Raw genomic sequence first — 23,298 nt, 5'->3', positions numbered from 1 at the left:
ATCTCACTGACGGGACACGCGCCGATCGTTATCGCGTCCGTTTATCTTCCACCGGATAAGATCGTTCTAAGCAGTGATATCGAGGCGCTGCTCGGTATGGGGAGCTCTGTCATTCTGGCGGGCGACCTAAATTGTAAACACATCAGGTGGAACTCACACACCACAACCCCGAATGGCAGGCGGCTTGACGCGTTAGTCGATGATCTCGCCTTCGATATCGTCGCTCCGCTAACCCCGACTCACTACCCGCTAAATATCGCGCATCGCCCGGATATACTCGACATAGCGTTATTAAAAAACGTAACTCTGCGCTTACACTCGATCGAAGTAGTTTCAGAGTTAGATTCAGACCACCGTCCCGTCGTTATGAAGCTCGGTCGCGCTCCCGATTCCGTTCCCGTCACGAGGACTGTGGTGGATTGGCACACGCTGGGCATCAGCCTGGCTGAATCTGATCCACCATCGCTCCCGTTTAACCCGGACTCTATCCCGTCTCCTCAGGATACCGCTGAAGCCATAGACATCTTAACGTCACACATCACCTCGACATTAGATAGGTCATCGAAACAAGTTGTAGCGGAGGACTTCCTTCACCGCTTCAAATTGTCCGACGATATTAGGGAACTCCTTAGAGCTAAGAACGCCTCGATACGCGCCTACGACAGGTATCCTACCGCGGAAAATCGTATTCGAATGCGTGCCCTACAACGCGACGTAAAGTCTCGCATCGCCGAAGTCCGAGATGCCAGATGGTCTGATTTCTTAGAAGGACTCGCGCCCTCCCAAAGGTCTTACTACCGCTTAGCTCGTACTCTCAAATCGGATACGGTAGTAACTATGCCCCCCCTCGTAGGCCCCTCAGGCCGACTCGCGGCGTTCGATGATGACGAAAAAGCAGAGCTGCTGGCCGATACATTGCAAACCCAGTGCACGCCCAGCACTCAATCCGTGGACCCTGTTCATGTAGAATTAGTAGACAGTGAGGTAGAACGCAGAGCCTCCTTGCCACCCTCTGATGCGCTACCACCCGTCACCCCGATGGAAGTTAAAGACTTGATCAAAGACCTACGTCCTCGCAAGGCTCCCGGTTCCGACGGTATATCCAACCGCGTTATTAAACTTCTACCCGTCCAACTCATCGTGATGTTGGCATCTATTTTCAATGCCGCTATGGCGAACTGTATCTTTCCCGCGGTGTGGAAAGAAGCGGACGTTATCGGCATACATAAACCCGGTAAACCAAAAAATCATCCGACGAGCTACCGCCCGATTAGCCTCCTCATGTCTCTAGGCAAACTGTATGAGCGTCTGCTCTACAAACGCCTCAGAGACTTCGTCTCATCCAAGGGCATTCTTATCGATGAACAATTCGGATTCCGTACAAATCACTCATGCGTTCAACAGGTGCACCGCCTCACGGAGCACATTCTTGTGGGGCTTAATCGACCAAAACCGTTATACACGGGAGCTCTCTTCTTCGACGTCGCAAAAGCGTTCGACAAAGTCTGGCACAATGGTTTGATTTTCAAACTATTCAACATGGGCGTGCCGGATAGTCTCGTGCTCATCATACGGGACTTCTTGTCGAACCGCTCTTTTCGATATCGAGTCGAGGGAACCCGCTCCTCCCCACGACCTCTCACAGCTGGAGTCCCGCAAGGCTCTGTCCTCTCACCCCTCCTATTTAGCTTATTCGTCAACGATATTCCCCGGTCGCCGCCGACCCATTTAGCTTTATTCGCCGACGACACGACTGTTTACTATTCTAGTAGAAATAAGTCCCTAATCGCGAAGAAGCTTCAGAGCGCAGCCCTAGCCCTAGGACAGTGGTTCCGAAAATGGCGCATAGACATCAACCCAGCGAAAAGTACTGCGGTGCTATTTCAGAGGGGAAGCTCCACACGGATTTCCTCCCGGATTAGGAGGAGGAATCTCACACCCCCGATTACTCTCTTTAGACAACCCATACCCTGGGCCAGGAAGGTCAAGTACCTGGGCGTTACCCTGGATGCATCGATGACATTCCGCCCGCATATAAAATCAGTCCGTGACCGTGCCGCGTTTATTCTCGGTAGACTCTACCCCATGATCTGTAAGCGGAGTAAAATGTCCCTTCGGAACAAGGTGACACTTTACAAAACTTGCATAAGGCCCGTCATGACTTACGCGAGTGTGGTGTTCGCTCACGCGGCCCGCACACACATAGACACCCTCCAATCCCTACAATCCCGCTTTTGCAGGTTAGCTGTCGGGGCTCCGTGGTTCGTGAGGAACGTTGACCTACACGACGACCTGGGCCTCGAATCAATTCGGAAATACATGAAGTCAGCGTCGGAACGATACTTCGATAAGGCTATGCGTCATGATAATCGCCTTATCGTTGCCGCCGCTGACTACTCCCCGAATCCTGATCATGCAGGAGCCAGTCACCGTCGACGCCCTAGACACGTCCTTACGGATCCATCAGATCCAATAACCGTTGCATTAGATGCCTTCAGCTCTAATACTAGGGGCAGGCTTAGGGACCCCGGTAACCGTACTCGTCGAACTCGACAAAGAGGTCGACGTGCAACCTAACCCATGCATCAGCCCGCTGAGTTTCTCGCCGGATCTTCTCAGCGGGTCGCAATTCCGATCCGGTAGTAGATTCATTCGCGAAACAATTGCTCTTGAGTTGTTAGGTCTCCTTCGGAGGCGCTCGGGCAGTTGTTAGCAAATCCCACCCCTCTTGGCTGAGCCTTTGCTCGCCCACCTGTCCTGGTGAAACTGGAAAGGCCTTCGGGCCACCAGTAAACTTTCAATCATAAAAAAAAAAAAAAAATAGTCGAAATTCGACTATAATTAATTGGAATTGTAAGTTTGTACACTATTTGATTGTATTTTATACTTCTATAATCACTAATTTCGCCTAGACTACACTATAAAAAATATTAACAAAGGCAAACAATATTTAATGTATTCTCAATTTGACAACAGACGCCAAGAACAAATGGGTCTTTTATTTATCTATTGAGGCACTACGAAGTCTGCCGGGTCAGCTAGTTTAATAATAAATACCTACTTTTACAAATTAATCTTGCGTTTTTTATTGAGAATATAAAGGATCCAAGTAAATTAGTACTATACCTACAAGTAAAACTTAACTCAAATTTATATGGAATTGGAACAGTGTCCCTACGTTTCGTCAAGAAGTTAAAAGAAGAAGGAGAAACCCAGATGACATGCTTCCTCTTGGATGAGCTCATGAAAAAAACATGTCCACCCTTTTTTTTTAAATAGTTTAATTAATTTGATAATTCGCGCCAATTTTTACTGCCGACCGACTTAATAACCTCTTAACAACGAGGAGCCCGTGCGTATAATGAATATAAGAGGCGATTTTTACAAGCTACTATTAAAATAAATAATAGTTTAAAAAAACTAACAAAATACGCTTTTATAGAAAATCCAACTTAAAAAGGGAGATTATTTAAAAAAATATATATTATTATATAAGAATCTATAAAAGCGTATTTTATTAGTTTTATTAGTTATCAATTCGTTTTTTTTAAATATTGAGTTGTCATCGATCCTTAATAAGTACGCTAAATTTCGAGTTAATCCGACGTTTAAATCGACGTTTTGAAGGGGGTCAAAATCATGTTCAAATATTCCGTTACATATAACATTATTATACGTCTGAAGCTAATAAAAGCGTTTTAAAAAATGGACAGAACCCTCTTTTGGATTAATTCAGTACTCAGTCGAGCACAAAAAACGACAGTGGTTTTCTGTCTTAACGATTTCGACCTTGGGCCATCCGCTGTTATGGTAATAACTGGCTTCCAGCGGTGGTGATGATGGCGACGAACCAGGCTACGTTGCCAAGGTAACCAAATTGGGGAGACGGATTAACAAGCTCACGGCCCTCCTGTTCTAAAGTCGAGACTGAGTTAAGTTGTGAGATCGATTTTTTATTTTATTATATGTATGAACGAGCTCACGGCGCACCTGGTGTTAAGTGGTTACCGGAATCCCTAGACATCTAGAATGTAAATACCGCCACCCTCCTTGAGACATGAGTTCTAGTCTCAGTTTTACAGTACAACGGCTGCCCCACCCTTCAAACCGAAACGCATTACTGCTTCACACCAGAAATAGGCAGGGCGATGGTACCTACCCGCGCGGACTCATAAGACGTCCTACCACCAGGAAACACAATTACATCGTATATCGGCTGTCTCAAACTTCAAACCGAACTTCGAAACTATGCTTGGCCAATACATGCAACCTTACAAAATACTCTACCAGTATTAAGCGGTAGGCAGCGGCTTGACTCTGCCCCTGGCATTGCTGAAGTCCATGGGCGACGGTAACCACTCACCATCAGGTGGGCCGTATGCTCGTCTGCCTACAAGGGCAATAAAAAAAAATTATAATAATTCTGCCGTACCTAGTGCTTGATAAACGTCTACTATGCCATGCTAGGGTTTTTAAAGTAATTCCGTGGTCAGCAGTCACGCCAATTTGAATTTTCTTTGAAGATATAGCTTACTAGTCAAACAGGCCGGGTTGCTGTCCGATCTTTAATCTGACCTTGCCTCCAATTGTTACCGGAATCAAACACTAATTAAAATACCTCCTGAAATTTTCATCGACATTGGTAAATCCGTGTCGGAGTCTACAGGGAACATGTACGCATCGACATATATTAATTTTTTATTGCCTTTGTATGTAGAAGAGCATACGGCCACCTGATAGTGAGTGGTTACCGTCGCTCATGGACGTCAGCAATGCCAGGGACAGGAGCCACGCCGCTGCCTACCGTTTAATATTCTCCACAAGCCTCGTTTGAAGAAGGACATGTCATGGCGCTCGGGATTTTGCGAATCACTGTCCTTGCTAGAGCTAGTGTTATCAACGTCCTTAAGCTAGAGCCCCGGGAGCTCACTTACTCACTCGGTAAAGCTGGCATAGCCTCTAAGGCTATCCAGCTTAGGTAAGATAAAAAAAATATTGAAAATGACGTTGAAAAATTCCGTAACAAACATATCGTTTTCTTTAAGGTCGCCCATGGACGTTAGCAATGCCAGGGGCAGAGCCAAGCCGCTGCCTACATTTTTTTTTTCCCTACCTATGCCTTGAGCATTGATAGCCTTGAGAGGCTATTTTAGCTTCGCCCTAACATGTAGGTGAGCTTACGGGGCTCAAGCCTGATGACGTTACTAACACGAGCGCTAGCAAGAGCTATGCTTCGCAGAATCTACCACCGGATCGGAAACGCGACCCACTGAGAAGATCCGGCGAGAAACTCAGTGGGCTGTCTGAGGGTTAATTTACTCGTCGAGCCCTTCATCGCAAGCGACGGGCTCGACGAGAACGATGACCGGTTTATACCGTACCGTTTGACTTAACAAAAACATAGTAAACAAAATCCATTAAGAAAATTACTAATCCAAACATAAATCTTCTTGTTTTACGATAGCGAAGGTCAAAACATATTATATAACTTCAACAATAAGTTTCGTGAAAGATCTGTCCGATAACAGATATCTATCTATTGGGTCTAAGCTATGAACGGGAAGCGTTTTCTGATTCGATTAGTGCAGCCTTTCCCAGAGTGGGCGATAACGCCCCCTTGTGGGGGCTGTAGGCCTAGTGGGGGGCGGTAAGAGACCCAGAAGAAAATGGGGGCGTTGTGTAGAGGCTTGAGAGGCGATTTTTAATTTCATCTAGGAAAGGACTCTTAGACACCGGCTGAGCTCTCGCTATAGTGGTTTTGAAGTTGGTGAAAAAATGGGGACGCTAAAAAATAATTTATTCTCAAAGTGAGCAGTAGAAAAAATAAGTTTGGTAACCACTGGATTAGTGGGACAGGGCGAGTTTAGTTTATATTCCGTTACTGGTGGGACCTCTCAGTACGGGTAGGTACCACCGCCCTGTCTATTTCGGCCGTGGAGCAGTAATGCGTTTCGATTTGAAAGGCGGAGCAACTGTTGTACTGTTAAAAGTGAGACCTTAGAACTCATGTCTCAAGGTGGGTGGCGGCATTTACGTTGTAGATGTCTATGGGCTCCGGTGACCAGTAACCACTTAACGCCAGGTGGGCTGTGAGGTCGTCCATCGATCTATGCAATAATAATAAAAACAGTAATGCGTTTCACTTTGAAGTGTGGGGTAGTCATTAAACAATAGAGATTTCGATCTAAAGGTGCGATGTGAATCCATGGGCGCCAAGCTTACCGAGTAAAGCACAGTTTCTTAAGCTCCCTATTGTTATCCGGTTAGCCTTATTGCATCCAAGACAAATTAGCATCCTTGATTTATATTTACCACATCGGTCTTTTCATGTGATCGCCACCATGGATGCACGCCTGATGTTAAGTGGTTGCTGGAGCTCATAGACATCTACAACATAAATGCGCCGCCCACCTTGAGATATAAGTTCTAAGATTTCAGTATAGTTACAACGGCTGTCCCACCCTTCAAACCGAAACGCATTACTGCTTCACGGCAGAATTAGGCGGGGTGGTGGTACCTACCCGTGCGGACTCACAAGAGGTCCTACCACCAGTAAAAAATATTAAAAACCTAAGATAACAATATAAAATTGTAACCATTTATGTATTTATATACACTAAATTTGCCTGATCCTTTTCCAAATTTTGTTCCAAGTTACAGTGAGAGTTGTGAGCAGATATCCCAAGAAGCCAAGCTCTTCCTAAGCTCCCTTGAATCGCCGAGACTGCAGCTTCCATACGTCAAACGATTTTCAATTGTGATTAACTGCTCAAAAGTCTTGGCCTCAAACGTCTTAAACACTCAAAAGTCTTAAATTATTGGCAGTTAACATTGTACCACGTCTACCAGCTGCCTTCGCAGTTTGGATTTTAATCAACTGAATAAACTATAAACGAATGGATAGGTAACCTTCATGGTGACGTGTAGCACCAGCGGGTCAAAATTGTGTGATCTTTTACTGTTGTAGACGGGCCTTTGTTCAACGAACATTGAAGGAGCATGATGGATGGACTTGCCTAGCTATCTTGGAAGACGAGGTGGATGTCATAATTTTATGATAAAACAGATGTCCTTTTAAAGTCATTACTGCTTCGCGAAGTATGCAGGGTGGTGGTACCTAACAAATTTCCCATTACAGTAGATCTTGCTTGGACATCAAGCTTCACGATGCCTTCCACGAAATCAAGAATTGGAACAGATGGAGGACAATTGTACATGAGAGGATGATGCAGCGGGGGAGTCACGGCCCTCAGAAATGAGGAGAGCGACGCCAGGAGGAAGAGGAGGTGGAACCTACCCATGCGGACTCGTAAGTCGCCCTACCACTGGTAATTACGTAAATTATAATTTCTACATGTTAGATTTTTAATACACAATGTTTGATTCCTTCATCATGGAAGTCATTTGTGAATGTGTGTGAAGTAATGAAGTATGCACTTTTTTTTTATTGCCTATATGTGTAGACGAGCTCACAGCCCACCTGGTCTTAAGTGGTTACTGGAACCCATAGACATCTACAACGTAAATGCGCCACACACCTTGAGATATAAATTCTAAGGTCTCAGTATAGTTACAACGGCTGCCCCACCCTTCAAACCGAAACGCATTACTGCTTCACGGCAGAAATAGGCGGGGCGGTGGTACCTACCCGTGCGGGCTCACAAGTGGTCCTACCACCAGTAAAAAAACGTCATTAGAAATGCTACTTTGTAAGCTGTGCTATGTAAAATCGACCTGACCAATATAAGTGATAAAAACCTCGCCATTGTCAATCTACCGTACACTGCTTCACGTATGATCTGTTTTGAATATTCTTTACCACCTGGTAAGCTGCAAGTTGCTTAAGGCCAACCAACCACCTCAAAACGCCAATAAAAAAATCACATCTTACAACAGAGTATGAATCTAATCAATTGGACCACAATAGGCTTAGTACGCAAATCGTGGCAGGGACATGGTTCTCTAAAGCTTGGCCTTCCATTATACGCTCAGTTTTAAAAACCCACACATACAATTCAAAGACACACACACTCTTTAGTGAACGAAACTCTGAATTCCACGTCCTTACGGATCCATCAGATCCAATAACCTTTGCATTAGACGCCTTCAGCTCTAACACTAGGAGCAGGCTTAGGGACCCCGGTAACCGTACTCGTCGAACTCGACAAAGAGTTCGACGTGCAACCTAACCCATGAATTGGCTCGCCGAGTTTCTCGCCGGATCTTCGCGTCGCGTTTCCGATCCGGTGGTAGATTCTGCGAAGCGCTGCTCTTGCTAGGGTTCGTGTTAGCAACGGCGTCGGGTTTGAGCCCCGTGAGCTCACCTACTAGTTAAGGTTACGCTGGAATAGCCTCTCAAGGTAGCTTAGGTAAGAAAAAGAAGAAAAAAATGCGTTTGCCGCTAGAGGGCGCTGTTCCAACTGCATACAAATATGAGTTAACTTTTACGCTATCGAGAACGTTAAAAAACTCGCACTAAGCACATCGTTACGTACTAATGTTTCGATTGTGCTTTGAGGCGTGATGGCCGCTCCGAAGGCTGCCCACGAATTATGTCATCAAAGCATATAGAATTGTTTCGCATTAAAACGTAGACAAATTATTTCTCGAGTCGCAATTTGTCTTACTAGCTCCTAAGTTAAGTAGTAATAACTACACTAACTAGTTTAAAAAATGAATATTTTTAACGCGCTCTCATTGGCTAGGTACATATCGTCTTTTCGCATTAAAAGTGTACAATTTCCAAAAATATTCGAAACTGAGTTAATATGCGGAATCATTTGGTATCACCAGTATTTTTCTCATAAATACTGTCAAAAGAGCGAAGTTTTTGTTTTTTTTTTAGTTTTCCTATATTTTGACTACTATTATCAAAATTATTACATCATTTTATCTTACTTTAGAATAGAACGACCCGTCAATGTAAAAGGAAAAACTATAGAATATGTACACAGCTACATCTATCTAGGCAAACAAATATCTATATATTAATACGTGAAGCAAAAACTTTGCATCCCTTTTTACGAAAATTGCGCGGACGGAGGAGTATGAAATTTTCCACACTTATAGAGAATATAGAGAAGAAGTGCACAATGCTAATTTTTTTTTTAAATAATGCATAAAAGATGCACTAAATCAATAAAGAAAACATTACACACACTACATACCATGTCTTTGATGCACACACGCATGCATACTATTTATTGACAAACTTTTATTCTTGGCGTCTGTTGTCAAATTGAAAATAGATTAAATATTGTTTGTCTTTGTTAATATTTTTTATAGTGTAGTCTTGGCGAAATTTGTGATTATAGAAGTATAAAATACAATCATAATAGTGTACAAACTTACAATTCCAATTAATTATAGTCGAATTTCGACTACTGCGGGACCTCTAGTCATTTTTAAAAACGCACAATGAAGACTAAATTGAAAGAAGAACAAACATACCTGTATACAAATATATTAAGTGTATAATCTATGTGTATACTGCCTTGTCTACTGTATGGCTGCCAAACTTGGGTATACACGACAAGAGCAAAACAAAGAATCACAGCAACACAAAGAGCTATGAAGAGAAGTACCCTAAACATAAGAAAAATTCAAAAAGTCAGGAGCAAAGTAATTAGACAAAAAACAAAGATAACAGATGCCCTCACACAAGCTCTAAAATTGAAATGGCAGTGGGCAGGTCACGTATTGAGATACACAGACACCAGGTGGACAGTCAACACTACAATCTGGAAAGGGCCAATTGACAAAAGAAGGGTAGGGAGACCGAAAAAAACGATGGGATGACGACATAACCGAAATAATAGGAAAGGACTGGCAAACTATCGGCAAGGACAGAGATCAGTGAAAAGGACTGGGGGAGGCCTTCACCCGAGGAGGAGTCTATATCCAATAACAAAAAGTAACTAAACATTAACAAATAAATACCACATTGGAAATGAAAGTTAAGGATATGGAAATACAGGCTTTTTTATTTTATTTTATTTATTTATTTATCTTACTTTAAAAGAGAGATAATGTATCTGGTAAAAAATAAAAAATAAATGTTGCAAAGAAGATTAATATTAAAAATATCACATGTTAAACCTTTAAAACACTCTCCTGTAAAATTAGTAAGTTTTGAGATTATACAGTTGTAATGCGAGAAAACGATATGTATGTAACGAAATTTTTGAATGTCATTTTCAATATTTTTTTATCTTACCTAAGCTGGTAGCCTTAGAGGCTATGTCAGCGTCACCGAGTGAGTAAGTGGGCTCTCGGGGCTCTAGCTTGTGCTAGGACGTGATAACATTAGCCCTAGCAAGGACAGTAATTCGCAAAATCTACCACCGGATCAGAAACGCGACCCACTGAGAAGATCCGGCGAGAAGCTCTTTGGAGATTACTCTCTTTAAAAAGCACGTCATTTCGGATCCTCCCGATCCACTAACGGTGCTTTTAGGTACCTCAACCACCGGTCATCGTTCTCGTCGAACCCGGCGACGAAGGGCTCGACGAGTAAATTAAGCCTCAGACACAGCCCACTGAGTTTCAGTGGGTCGCGTTTCCGATCCGTTGGTAGATTCTGCGAAGCACGGCTCTTGCTAGGATTCGTGTTGGCAACGTCGTCAGGTTTGAGCGCCGTGAGCTCACCTACTAGTTAAGGTTACGCTGATATAGCCTCCCAAAGCTCTCAGCTAGATAGGAAAAAAATTTTTTTTAAATAATTTGGATAATAAGTATCATGATTACGGATGGTTTGTATCGCCCATAATGGCTCACAGCAATCCTGTATGATCCTCTACCAATAGCAAAGCTTTTCTATCTCTGATCGCATTAAAGTTTGACCGAACAAAACCGAATTAAAACACGTAACCAAAGCGAGTGGCCATCAGACGTAGCAATGTGAATGTCGAATACCAAACAAATCAGTACAATGATTTAAAACAATAGACCGAGTCCGGTTCAGCTGCTCTGTGTCCGGTTATTAAAGGTCATGTTGATTTCACGGGAAAATGTTCGGCAGTTTTCCGACAGCGTATCCGCAGACAGAGACATACCATCGGGCTTCCTGTACGTGTGCATTTCGTTATTCACAATCATTAAAAACACTATTTTTTGCCCTTGTAGGCAGACGAGCATACGGCCCACCCGATGGTGAGTGGTTACCGTCGCCCATGGACTTCAGCAATGCTAGGGACAGAGCCAAGCCGCTGCCTATCGCTTAATACTCTCCACAAGCCTCGTTTGAAGAAGGACATGTCATAGCGTTAGGGAAACACCGTGGAGGGGAGCACATTCCAAAGCCGAATGGTACGTGGCAAAAAAGACCTCTGGAAACGCACTGTCGATGAACGCAGCGGTTCCAGATAATGTGGATGAACTCTGCTCCGATGGCGGGAGGTGCGATGATAAAAAGGAGATGAGGCGATCATCTCAAACAATTCCTCAGAGCACTTTCGAAGCTTAATCTAGCGTTTTATTTTTATCGACTTATCGAATATTTTAAAGTTTACGTTACGACAGGCAATATGCAGAGCAAACTTCAGAGGACGCAGTCCCAAGAAATGGTCGTGACCACTTCCTCGCAACAAGAGTGTTGTGGATCACTCGACGCCATTTGCTCCTATCTGCCGCTGAGTGTGGAGCATCGTGGAGTAGTACGGATCTGATGAGTCCAACCTGTCAGATTTCTACCTCAAGCGCTTTTTCCATTCATTTTATCAGTGACCATTAACTTTTCGAAATTGAAGTAAAAATCAAACGCATCTATGCAATAGACAAAAAATAACGCTAACGACATTTTCAAGATTTTGTTGTAGACAAGTTCCAAGAACAAAAACGTCCTTCGGCCTACTAAGCAATGAGACCCATTCCATGGAGGATCTAATCTTTGTTCTTCATGTGATCGGACCGGATACTAAAAGCGCGTCGTCCAGTAATCAGTTTCCTGACACCCCTTTTGCACACACCCTGTATAAACATTGCCGATGTTGAAATAGGAATACGGAAAACTGTATTCATATGCTACTGCTGATCCAAGTTTATTCTGAGGAAAATAGGCTTTCATCTCATCTCACTCGCTCCATCCTATATACATAACGCTCAAAATAAAATGGGCGCGTACAGTGCCCGGCAATAAATATTACATATCGACCTTTGGTATGAGAGAATCGGCTAACTTCGGCTTCGCAGACATTGTTCAAGAGCGGTGGGTGCGGTTTTAAGAGATACATGCGTGCGACTCATGAAACCAGTACGACTGTACTCTCTCTCCCTCAAAAACTCGAAAAGTCTCTTCTTCCAAAAGCCGATGTGCAATATTTATCGCCGAGTGTTATAAAAAGATATGTGCTACAAAACTCACCTTTGGTGGAATCTTCTTTACCCGGTTCCCTGTATCCGGCTCCGTAATCCCCGACAGCTACCGGTCGCGAAGTCACCACCTCACCCCCCGGCCCAGCTGTATAGCCAGGAGCATGGGGCCGATCCATTTCATTCTCGTAAACCGGTTTCACGTTATATCCAGGGTTCTCCGACTCTGTATTTGGTTTATAATAAGCTGGTGAATCGTTGGGTTTTTTGTTATTAGGTCTTTGGGGCCGTCCTTTGTGGCTGGTCTCTGCGTTTTGGTTTGAGCCATAGCTCGGTGTCGTGTAGCTGTCGTCATTCAGGCTGGTTCCATAAACATTCTGACTATTGCTATAGTCCTGATTTGTTCCATAAGACCCTTTGTTTCCATACGAGCTTTGATTTGAATAGCTGCCCTTAGTACCCTGGTCAAATTGGGTACCATAGTTTTGGCCTCCATAACCACTTTGACTAGGGGGATATGCATCATATGAACCTTTGTTTCCATTTGATAAATGATAATCATGACTTATACCTTGGGAAACTCCGTGGTATGAGCTTTGCGAACCCCCATACGACCCTTTGCTACCTTTATACCTATCATCCTGATATGCATTTTGGGTGTTCCCATAAGAGTTTTGATTGGAATTATAAAAATCTTGCTGACCATGAGAGCTTTGAGTAGAACCATATGAGCCATGGTTGGTTTCGCCATAGTGATTGCCCTGATCATGATTTTGACCATTCGTTTGCCCGTAAGACCCATAGTCGTTATAAGAAGGTTTGTAGTTTGGTCTATTGCTATAGCTTTGATCTGGCCTACCATACACTTGGCTTTCGTAGACATGTTGGTTGCTGTGATAATTGCTTTGACTAGAACTGTATGAATGTTGGCTTTGATACGAATTCTGTCCATAATCAGCTGGGCCATAATCGTTTGGTCTGTCCGGTTTCAAAGGTTTGTTTGGACGATTTTGCCCGGTATCTCCGTAACCGTTATGATAATTTTGAGTGTTATATGACGGCTGATCGCTCTGGCTTTGATGATAATCGTTCGGTCTATTCGGTTTCGATGGTTTGTATGGCTCATTTTGCCCGGGGTCCCCGTAACCAATATGATGATTTTGGCTATTATATGACAACTGATCACTCTGGCTTTGATAATCGTTCGGCCTATCCGGTTTCGATGGTTTGTATGGCTGATTTTGCCCGGGGTCCCCGTAACCAATATGATCATTATGGCTATTATATGACGACTGATCACTCTGGCTTTGATGATAATCGTTCGGCCTATCCGGTTTCGATGGTTTGTATGGCTCATTTTGCCCGGGGTCCCCGTAACCAATATGATGATTATGGCTATTATATGACGACTGATCACTCTGGCTTTGATAATACTCGTTTTGACTGCCGTATTGATTACCTTTAATGGATTGGTTTGAACCATAACCGGTTTGTCCTGTAAATGAGTTTTGATTTGTGTACCCTTTGACAGGTTTATCGTAATCCTGGTTCCAGGTTGGGTCGTTTGGTTTGGAATTTTGAGGTCGATAACCATTATATCCGTATTGGCCGTAAGGTTTAGTAGTCGGATCGGGTCTATTATCATCAAGCGGCGGGTTTTGGCTGTAGCCACCGATTTCCGTAATAGTTCCATGATTTTGAGCGTAGCTATTTTGGGTTAAATAGCCGTATCCTTGATGACCATAATAGGAACCACGGATGGGTCTGTATGGTCGTGGTGGATCATATATTTCAACGTGAATTGAGTTGTCATTTTGACTACTATGATCGAAATTGCTTGCATATTGTCCGGCGTTGTCCGGTCTAGGACGATTCGGTCTGTCGAACCTATACGGTCTACTTGGAGGTCCGATTGGTCCTGAAGGATGTCCAATATCACTTGGCCTATCTGGCCTTCCGTAACCTTCGTCTTGAGAGTTCTGATAAGGCTTCCTGTTCGGTCTAATTATGTAATTATAATCCGGTTTTTCTGGTCTATTAGGTTGTCCATACCCTTGAAAGTTTAGTTCATCCGATGGTTTTTGGTTATATGACTGATTTTTAATTGGTCTTTCGGGTCTGTACTGCGTATCTTGAGGTCTACTGAAACCGTGATCAGGCCTAATAGGTTCATATGGTATTTCTTGCGGTCTGTGTGACCCGTAACTCGGAGGAACATCGTTATCCGGTTTCGAATTGGAATAATCATCAGGCCTGTACGGTTTACCAGATTCGAAAGGCCTCAAGTCAGCGGAGATGAGGTAATCATCGTTGAAAATTTCGTCGTCCGGTCTGAAGACTGGGCGTTGAAGGGGACCTTCGGGCCGGTCTGGGTTATCTGGGCGCTTCTGTTCGTCAGGACCTGGGTCGTCGTGCAGCGGCATCGGTGAAGGCGGCGACTGCTCGCATTGGAACCTCCGCACGTACACGTCGTAGTCGGGGTGGCGGCCCAGTATCGATTTTTCTTTGATCTCTTTCTCGTCTATATTACTCAGGTTGCATGTGGCGTTGCCTTTAGCTCCAACACTGCGAAAGATAAATTAAAAAATTTGACAACCAGCGAACGTCTTGTGAATTCTGAGTGGGTTTTCATTTAATTCTGTTAACTTATGGGAAATCTAAAGAATTCTTATGTTTAAAAGCTTACGAAATTAATTTTCAATTGCTTATGTAAATTACTCGATAATCTGCATTAAAAAATTCGAAAAACTGAAGAAATCACTGATGTCCGACTTTAAAGTTTAATTTTTAACAGCGCCATCTATATGTAGTCAATTCATTAAATTTTAGATTTTAATAATGCGAAAAGGGAATAAGAGAGGGCGCTTTAATAACATTTTAACGTCTGTATTTCAGAACTTATTAGCGACCAACAACTCAACAAATCAAAATCATTTCGCGACACGCGACACAATAATTATATTAGTTACAAACAACTTGAGGTCTACAATATATAGGCATAGTCGATGATGTAATATATTTTCTTTTTGGAATAGAAAACACGATGTTATTATATTAGGAACGATTGTGTACTACTCTATTAAATAGCATACTATTGGGCACTATTGGCTATGCTTAACTATCAATCAGACAACCGATTTAATTCAATCAATGTCACATTAACAACTTAAATCCTAACAAGTCAATTTCTAATCTGTTTTTAATGTTTAAAGGGTTATATTTTCTTGAAATTAAGTCTGTTAACTTCTTACTAAGGATAGATGTTTAGATAAATCAAAATACTAATTCTCATTATTAAATAATTTACCCATAATCGTAAGCTTGGCATTGTTTATCCTGTTTGCAAATTTGTTCGCATTCTCGCGTCATTAGTTCGGTGACGTTTCGATAGATGGCGGTACTTGGCAATTGTTCACCTATCGACAGCCTGATGAAGCAATCTGAAAGAAAAAAAAAACTAAAGCTAAAAACCGAATGAATAAATTACGTAGAGTAATAAAAGCTGTTTTTGTTCGTCTTTCGTACAGTTTAAAGTAATCAGTAGTGCAAGTAATAAAATGTTACGTTGTCAAAATCTATAACTTAAAGCCATGATTACTTAGGCATATTAATGAATAGATATAAGTACGTAAGTAAGCTATGACCATCCGACCAAGTCAAGTCGGCAATTGGCGGTTTTTTTATTGCCCTTGCAGGTATACGAGCTCACGGCCCACCTGGTGTTAAGTGGTTACTGGAGCACATAAACGTCTACAACGTAAATGCACCACCCACCTTGAGATATGAGTTCTAATGTCTCAGTTTTTAAAGTACAACGGCTGCCCTACCGTTCCAACTGAGACGCATTACTGCTTCACGGCAGAAGAAGGCAGGGTGGTCATACCTACCCGTGCGGACTCACAAGACGTCCTACCACAAATCAAAATGGTATCGTCGTTGGTCCTTGGAGCGTGTGTGAATTGTCATTAATGTGTTAATCAGACTTCATGAAGTCTATTAAAATTACGCCCAAAGATTCCATTCCTAACGGGCCAAGCAAACACAGGGTTTGCTAACGTGAAAATCGGCTAACAAGCATAAGACACTGAACTGCATTGACCTTGCCTATTTGAATACCTGTTTAAAGAAGACATCCCAATGTACTGGTAGTAGGTCCTCTTGTGAGTCCGCACGGGTAGGTACCACCAACCTACCTATTTATGCCGTGAAGCGTTTGGGTTTGAAGGCAGCCGTTGTAACTATACTGAGACCTTAGAACTCGTATCTCAAGGTGGGTGGCGGCATTTACGTTGTAGACGTCTATGGGCTCCGGTAACCACTTAACACCAGGTGGACTGTGAGCTCGTGCACTCATCTGTGCAATAAAAAAGCGCACGAATCCTCTGAACCATAAATAATTAATGCTAATTAATCACTATATTACGTCATTGGTCATTTTCTATTCGCAAGATCCGCTATCTAATGTAGTCATTATTAATATAATTTTCGAAATTATCTGTTTACACAATTTCCTATGTTGAAACTATGATTTTTTTGTATGCGAGTGCGTACTATAATAATAAGATATAAGATATAATATATAAGATATAATAATATGATATAAGATGGGTATAAGTAGCGTGGGGCGTCCTCCAACCAGGTGGACTGACGACTTAGTGCGCACGGCGGGAAGTCGTTGGATGCGGAAGGCGGAGGACCGCATTATGTGGAAGGCATTGGGGAAGGCCTATGTCCAGCAGTGGGCAGATAAAGGCTGATGATGATGATGATGATGATGATGAGTGCGTACTGGTCGAAGCAGTCGTACTTACCAGTGTGCTTAGTGCGAATTCTTTAACGTTCTCGATAACGTAAAAGTTAAATCAAAATTGTATGGAGTTGGAACGTTTGCTTACGTTTGCCGCTAGGGGCGCTGTTCCAACTCCATACAAATTTGAGTTAACTTTTACGCTATCGAGAACGTTAAAAAACTCGCACTAAGCAGGGATGAGGGATGAGGGATGGGACAATCAAAATTCGATGGAAGTTATCGTAGCCTAAAGGATAAATCGTCCGGTGTAAACGTATCGTACGATGCTAAAGTTTTTTTTTATTGCTTAGTTGCTTAGATGGGTGGACGAGCTCACAGCCCACCTGGTGTTAAGTGGTTACTGGAGCCCATAGACATCTACAATGTAAATGCGCCACCCACCTTGATATATAACTTCTAAGGTCTCAGTATAGATACAACGGCTGCCCCAACCTTCAAACCGAAGCGCATTACTGTTTCATGGCAGAATTAGGCGGAGTGGTGGTACCTACCCGTGCGGACTCCCAAGAGGTCCTACCACCAGTAGTGTGTACTACGTACTTTGCTCATTTAAACGGATAAATTTCAAAATGTAGGAATAACAGCAACTTGACTGGCTTGGATTTGACTGGAAAAAGACTTGGACGTGCCGCATGACAGAGGATGTGCGAGAGAAGGGTGTGAGTGCAGAGATGATGCTGCTGACCTATGTCATTATGCTCCGACCCAAATAGTGAAACAGTTCGATTTTTTTAATTGAACTTCAAATAACTTTAGTTATTTTATTGAGATAGCTGAAGAAATTTTTTTGTTATGATACTTTTTCCAAATTTGAATTTTTTTTTGGCTTTCCTGTAAATTTGCAAAAATGTCGCTTTTTCTTCACCTTATCTCACCAGGTAGGGTCGGCACAGCTAATTTTTAAATTCTTCAATAGTTTTCCATTCTCTTCTATCAGCCGCAGCTCAACAGCTGTAACTGCTGTAACTATACTGAGACCTTAGAACTTATATCTCGAGGTGGGTGGCGCATTTACGTTGTAGATGTCTATGGGCTCCAGTAACCACTTAACACCAGGTGGGCTGTGAGCTCGTCCATCCAACTAAGCAATAAAAAAAATTAAAAAAACACTCACTCCTCTCTCTCTCTCATATCGTCATTCACACAATCCATCCATATCTTCTTCGGTCGACCTCTTCCCCTTCTACCTTGCACTACTATTTCCATACATCTATTTAGTCACATGCATCTTCTCTCTACGCATCACATGTCCATACCACGCTAACGATTTGCAAAAATGTCGCATAGACCAAATAACCTTTCACCAGTCGATTTAATTATTCCCTTATTATTAAATTTACGTATTTATTTGCCACGAAGATCTCCTCTGCTGTACTGGGAGATCAATTCCGGGCAGATAGGGTTGCCCCTTTTTGGGGTCACGTTGACCCGACGAGAATTTGAAACCACTATCCTAATTACTCTGCTAGTTATTACAGTAGCAAGGTTGTTGTTGAACCTCAGCCTCAGTCTTGGTCTGAGTGCTCGGGTATTACTGTCCTTGTTGTCTTTCTTTTGTTTTTAATTTTTTATTATTATTAATAGTATTGTTAAATCTCTATTGATATATTAATGTAATGCATGCTGTGATTTCCTCTAATTAGAGTTGCAGTTATCAATTGCTCTATACATGTCAATATTATTTTATGTCTTACTGTAAACCCTGTCGGTAATCCTTAAATAAATAAATAAATAAAATTAAACTTTTTCGATGATTCACCAAAACCTACTCGATGACTTCATACATACATAAAAACGTATTTAATTACTACTAACAAATATATTTATAGGAACTTGTATTATAGAGATCACGATTTTTATCAACACTGTACAATTAGTTACGTCGCTAATTATGAAGCTAGTATTTTTTTTGTTGCTTAGATGGGTGGACGAGCTCGCAGCCCACCTGTTGTTAAGTGGTTACTGGAGCCCATAGACATCTACAACGTAAATGCGCTACCCACCTTGAAATATAAGTACTAAGGTTTCAGTATAGTCACAACGGCTGCCGCACCCTTCAAACCGAAACGCATTACTGCTTTACGGCAATCAAAGGCCCTATTTTGTTATTAGGCAACCCTAGTTAGTGGCGAGGATTTCAGATTTAAAATAAACATTACGTATTCTTTGATTCTTCGGTTAGATAAAAAAGTTAGTATATGTTCCAACCCTACATGCAATACTCAAAATAAAGCAACGCCATCTATCGGTGGCGGGATTATGTCGTCACTCACCTTCAATGGATGTTCCCAATTGTGAATCAATAGTCAGCGTTTGGACACCAGCCAACAGAACCGGACACAGAATTATTAAAATTGACATTTTAATCAAGAATGAATTTAAATTGATAATTGTCATTATATTCCCGCCATTTATCACAATGGTACACCAGCGGTTCGTAAACAAAACGCGGAAATGAAAACAATTCGAAATTCGAATAATTTTCTATTGAAATTCAAATTTTAAATTCGCACAGATAAAGATACATCTAATTTTTTTTCTATTTCAAGACGTGCACACTGTTTTGTATTAGCAAATAAAATGTGGCTTGGATCTTTAGGTGTGGCTAACAACTTCACGGTCCGGCGAGTCCTGTGTAAACCTCCTTAGCGTCTCATGTGAACCTTAAAGCTTTTTTTATCGCCGGATTCTTTTTTTGTACTTACTCGAAGATTACAGAGTAAGCCTTTGCCTTGACGTTTGACGTTCGTAATGGCGGGTAATCAGTTGCCTTGAAATATGAAATGTCGAAATCAGTTTTAAGTTCCAGCATGCACACATTCTTTCTGATAATTCAATTATTATTGACTTAGGTCAGATGGCTTCTCGACTCCAGTATTAGTGTATTAAAAAAAAAAGCAAAAGTCTTGAAATGGGTTCTGTCCATGTTTTTCACATGGAATAACATACCTAATATAAAATTTATAGACTAAAGATTGCGGCTAGGATGCAGGGAGATCTAAAATCGGGACACTAGTGGTTCTTATAATATAAAATGTCACTGATGGTAGGACATCTTGTGAGTCCGCACGGGTAGGTACCACCACCCTGCCTATTTCTGCCGTGAGGTAATAATGCCTTTCTGTTTCAAAGGTGGGGCAGCCGTTGTAACTATACTTGAGACCTTAGAACTTATATCTCAAGGTGGGCGGCGCATTTACGTTGTAGATTTCTATGGGCTCCAGTAACCACTTAACTTTAAATATCTAAGCAAAAAATAAATAAAAAAAAAAAACTAGAATAACTGCTTTATCATATCGGTTTACGTTATCATCAAAAATTGCGAAACCCGATTTGGGTTCATCATCTTTCCTCTCAATCCTAACGGTCACTTACACAATAAGTCTTTGTGTGTGAATACAGCAGGGGGATCCGTTCCCACAATAAATCTGTAAAACCTAGTTTAAAAACTTTGAAATTCAGCGGGTCAACGTACCTTTATATATTGCGCATAACGTTCGCTTAGTATGGATGTACCGTTTGTTTTTTTTGTAGTTGCCTAAATGTGAGCCACGGTCCAAATCGTCTTTAAGTGGTTACCCAAATCCATAGGAATCATGCCTGCGGGTAAAACCACAAGGGAAAAAAACGGATGGCGGCTCTTCTCTTCGGCAACGAGCGTCGGTAAAGAGGTAGAAGAAGAGGACCGGGATCTGGACGGACACACCAGTAAAAGCAAGCTGCCTCAAATGTATGCCATCTACATGTTAATCATTTCTTCGTTTCATCTTACATCGATCATCCAACCAACACCGATTCATCGCTAATCCGTTAAGCAGAAACACCATCGCCGCCGAGAGGGCGGGCAGCTGAAGTCCGGGCATATGGGTCTCCCCGAGGCCCTTGCCATACCCCCGTCAGAAGACATTAGAACACTTGAAGCATTGTGATCACAATGTGAATACTGCCGATCACCTTGATACATGAGACCGAAGTATGAATGACATATTCTAATGGACGTTGGCATGATGCAACACAAATTATTACACGGTGCTTGTTCTAGGCTCACAGTGGAACCTACCACTAGACTTAAAAAATCACAATTACATTACCAACTTTCTTAATAGGCATAAAAAAACAAAAATATGATCCAACTGATGTTATTTAGCAATAGTTATAGTTCGACAATGGTGACATTAAAATAAATCGTCAACTTTGTAACAAAAGACAAGTTTGAAATTCCTAAGCTAAATTAAATGCCAATAAAACCCTAACATAAGGTGGAGCTTAACATAAACAGTACTGAGTTATTATATTTCATAAATCGAGGTATATTTATGTTCCGTTTAACATTAGTACTTCCATCAGTCTCCGTATTCGAAAACTATACGGGACGTATGATTCTCGATATGATAACGGAAGGTCATATCGTAATAGCTTGGTTATATCTTGAATTTATTTTGATAAGCATAAATACAGGGACAAAAAGACGGCAACAGCAGCAGCTAATGGTGGCTGGGAAGTTTGAAAGGAGAAAACCAATCACAGCCTAAGCAATGGTCCAGTTTCTCTCGACTTCCACCACCAAGATGCATGACACATCACGCCAAGGCAAGATACAGATGGAACTTAATCAAAAAGAAATTAATCTCTCTTGGGATTTTCGCGACTCTCAGCGATAAGGGAAACGATGTGTTTTCATCGCATTTTAAACCAATAGAAGTTTTATTATATAAGGTTAAATTGATTCAAAGTAGTTTGACCACCGACTTCAAAAACACAGTGCACAGACTCCAGCTATATTGGGCAGGCTTCACACTAAAATATTATCCATGTTAAGACAACGTAATCGGAGAACAAAGAGTATCGTAACGCATGTAATTACACTGTTATCTTTCTATCTGCCGACGTTCGCAAAAATCATTATAAATTTAATAATTGCTAGTTGTTGACTAGGGGAGAGATAACGTTTTGCGAATTAAATCGATATTTCAAATCGATTTGCGTTTCAACGACAAATTTAAACTGATTCTAACGAACCACGGAAACACGGTTAGTCCATACAGAAACAACACATACGCAATATTACTAGAATTTTCCGTTAGTAAGTATCTACAGTCGGCATCGCTGCGCCATTTTGAGAAGGCGGCACGACATGAGAACCCTCTCATCGAGGCCGCTGGAAACTACATACCCGACCCAGTAGGCTGAATGGTAAACCGTCGACGTCGCCCAAAGGACGTCATTACGGATCCTCCTGATCCATGAACGGTGCTTTTAGGCACCACAAGCACCGGTCACCGTCCTCGTCGAACCCGTCGCTTGCGACGAAGGGCTCGTCGAGCGAATTAACCCACAGACACTGCCCACTGAGTTTCTCGCCGGATCTACTCAGTGGGTCGCGTTTCCGATCCGGTGGTAGATTTTGCGAAGCACTGCCTTTTCTAGGGTCAGTGTTAGCATCTCTCCGGTTTGAGCCCCGTGAGCTCATCTACAAACGTTAGGGCGAAGCTGAAATAGCCTCTCAAGGCTATCAGCATAGGTAGGGAAAAAAACTAGAATTATAAAAAAGTGCATTTTAGAAATAACTGTACCGTCTCGAATTCAGCTTATTAACAGACATCTTCTGCCCGAACTGAAGCTCCTTTTATTCGATGATTATTTTCTTAAAACCCTCATTTAGTGCTACTCAGTTAGTTTAAGCTTATTTTCAAATATTTTGCAGAGAAGGAATTTTTGAAAAAAAAAGTGACATAGAAAAGTTTAACACAAAAAAAATGATTATGAAAAAATCAATGCTAACAGCACAGCAAAAAAAATATCAAATGGTTAGTAATTTATTAAAAACGTTTAAGTACATGCGCGCGCTGAGCCATGTACCGGCAATAGTCGGTATTCCGATGCTTCGCATTTTATACGCATTAATAGAGAGTCGATCTAACGACGCGCTCAAAGGGTTAATCATACGTATATTTCCGATAGTGTTCTTCATCTCTGAATGTCCATGCATTAAATGCGTATAGCTCACTCATTTTTCTCACAACGCTTATATTTGGAGAGATAAATCATACGAACAATTCTAGTAGCAGTGAGATGCATAATAATTGTCCTCTATATATCGCAATTTCAGAATTCATCATCAGCCTGTATATCTCCACTGTTGGATGTAGACCTCTCCAATAGTCCGCCACAATGTATGT

The 23,298-nt window shown here is 42.0% G+C and overlaps 1 protein-coding gene across 1 annotated transcript in view; it reads right to left on the bottom strand.

Moving 5' to 3' along the window:
* The window catches only part of LOC105842585 (uncharacterized), a 63,858-nt gene extending 44,106 nt beyond the window's left edge, over positions 1-19,752 (bottom strand). Inside the window, exons 1-3 of the mRNA XM_038015527.2 lie at positions 19,393-19,752; positions 15,617-15,749; positions 12,362-14,874 (exon numbers count right to left, since the gene is read on the bottom strand). Coding sequence (XP_037871455.2) covers positions 12,362-14,874; positions 15,617-15,749; positions 19,393-19,516 — 2,770 coding nt within the window. The 5' untranslated portion in view covers positions 19,517-19,752. The remainder of the gene's footprint in view (positions 1-12,361; positions 14,875-15,616; positions 15,750-19,392) is intronic.
* Between the last annotated feature and the right edge of the window lie 3,546 nt (positions 19,753-23,298).

This window comes from Bombyx mori, chromosome 2 (genome assembly GCF_030269925.1).
Source record: "Bombyx mori chromosome 2, ASM3026992v2".
In the NCBI taxonomy this organism is placed as follows: Eukaryota; Metazoa; Arthropoda; class Insecta; order Lepidoptera; family Bombycidae; genus Bombyx; species Bombyx mori.
The sequence above is the reverse complement of the archived record's forward strand: the minus strand, read 5'-3'. Positions and strand labels throughout refer to the sequence as shown.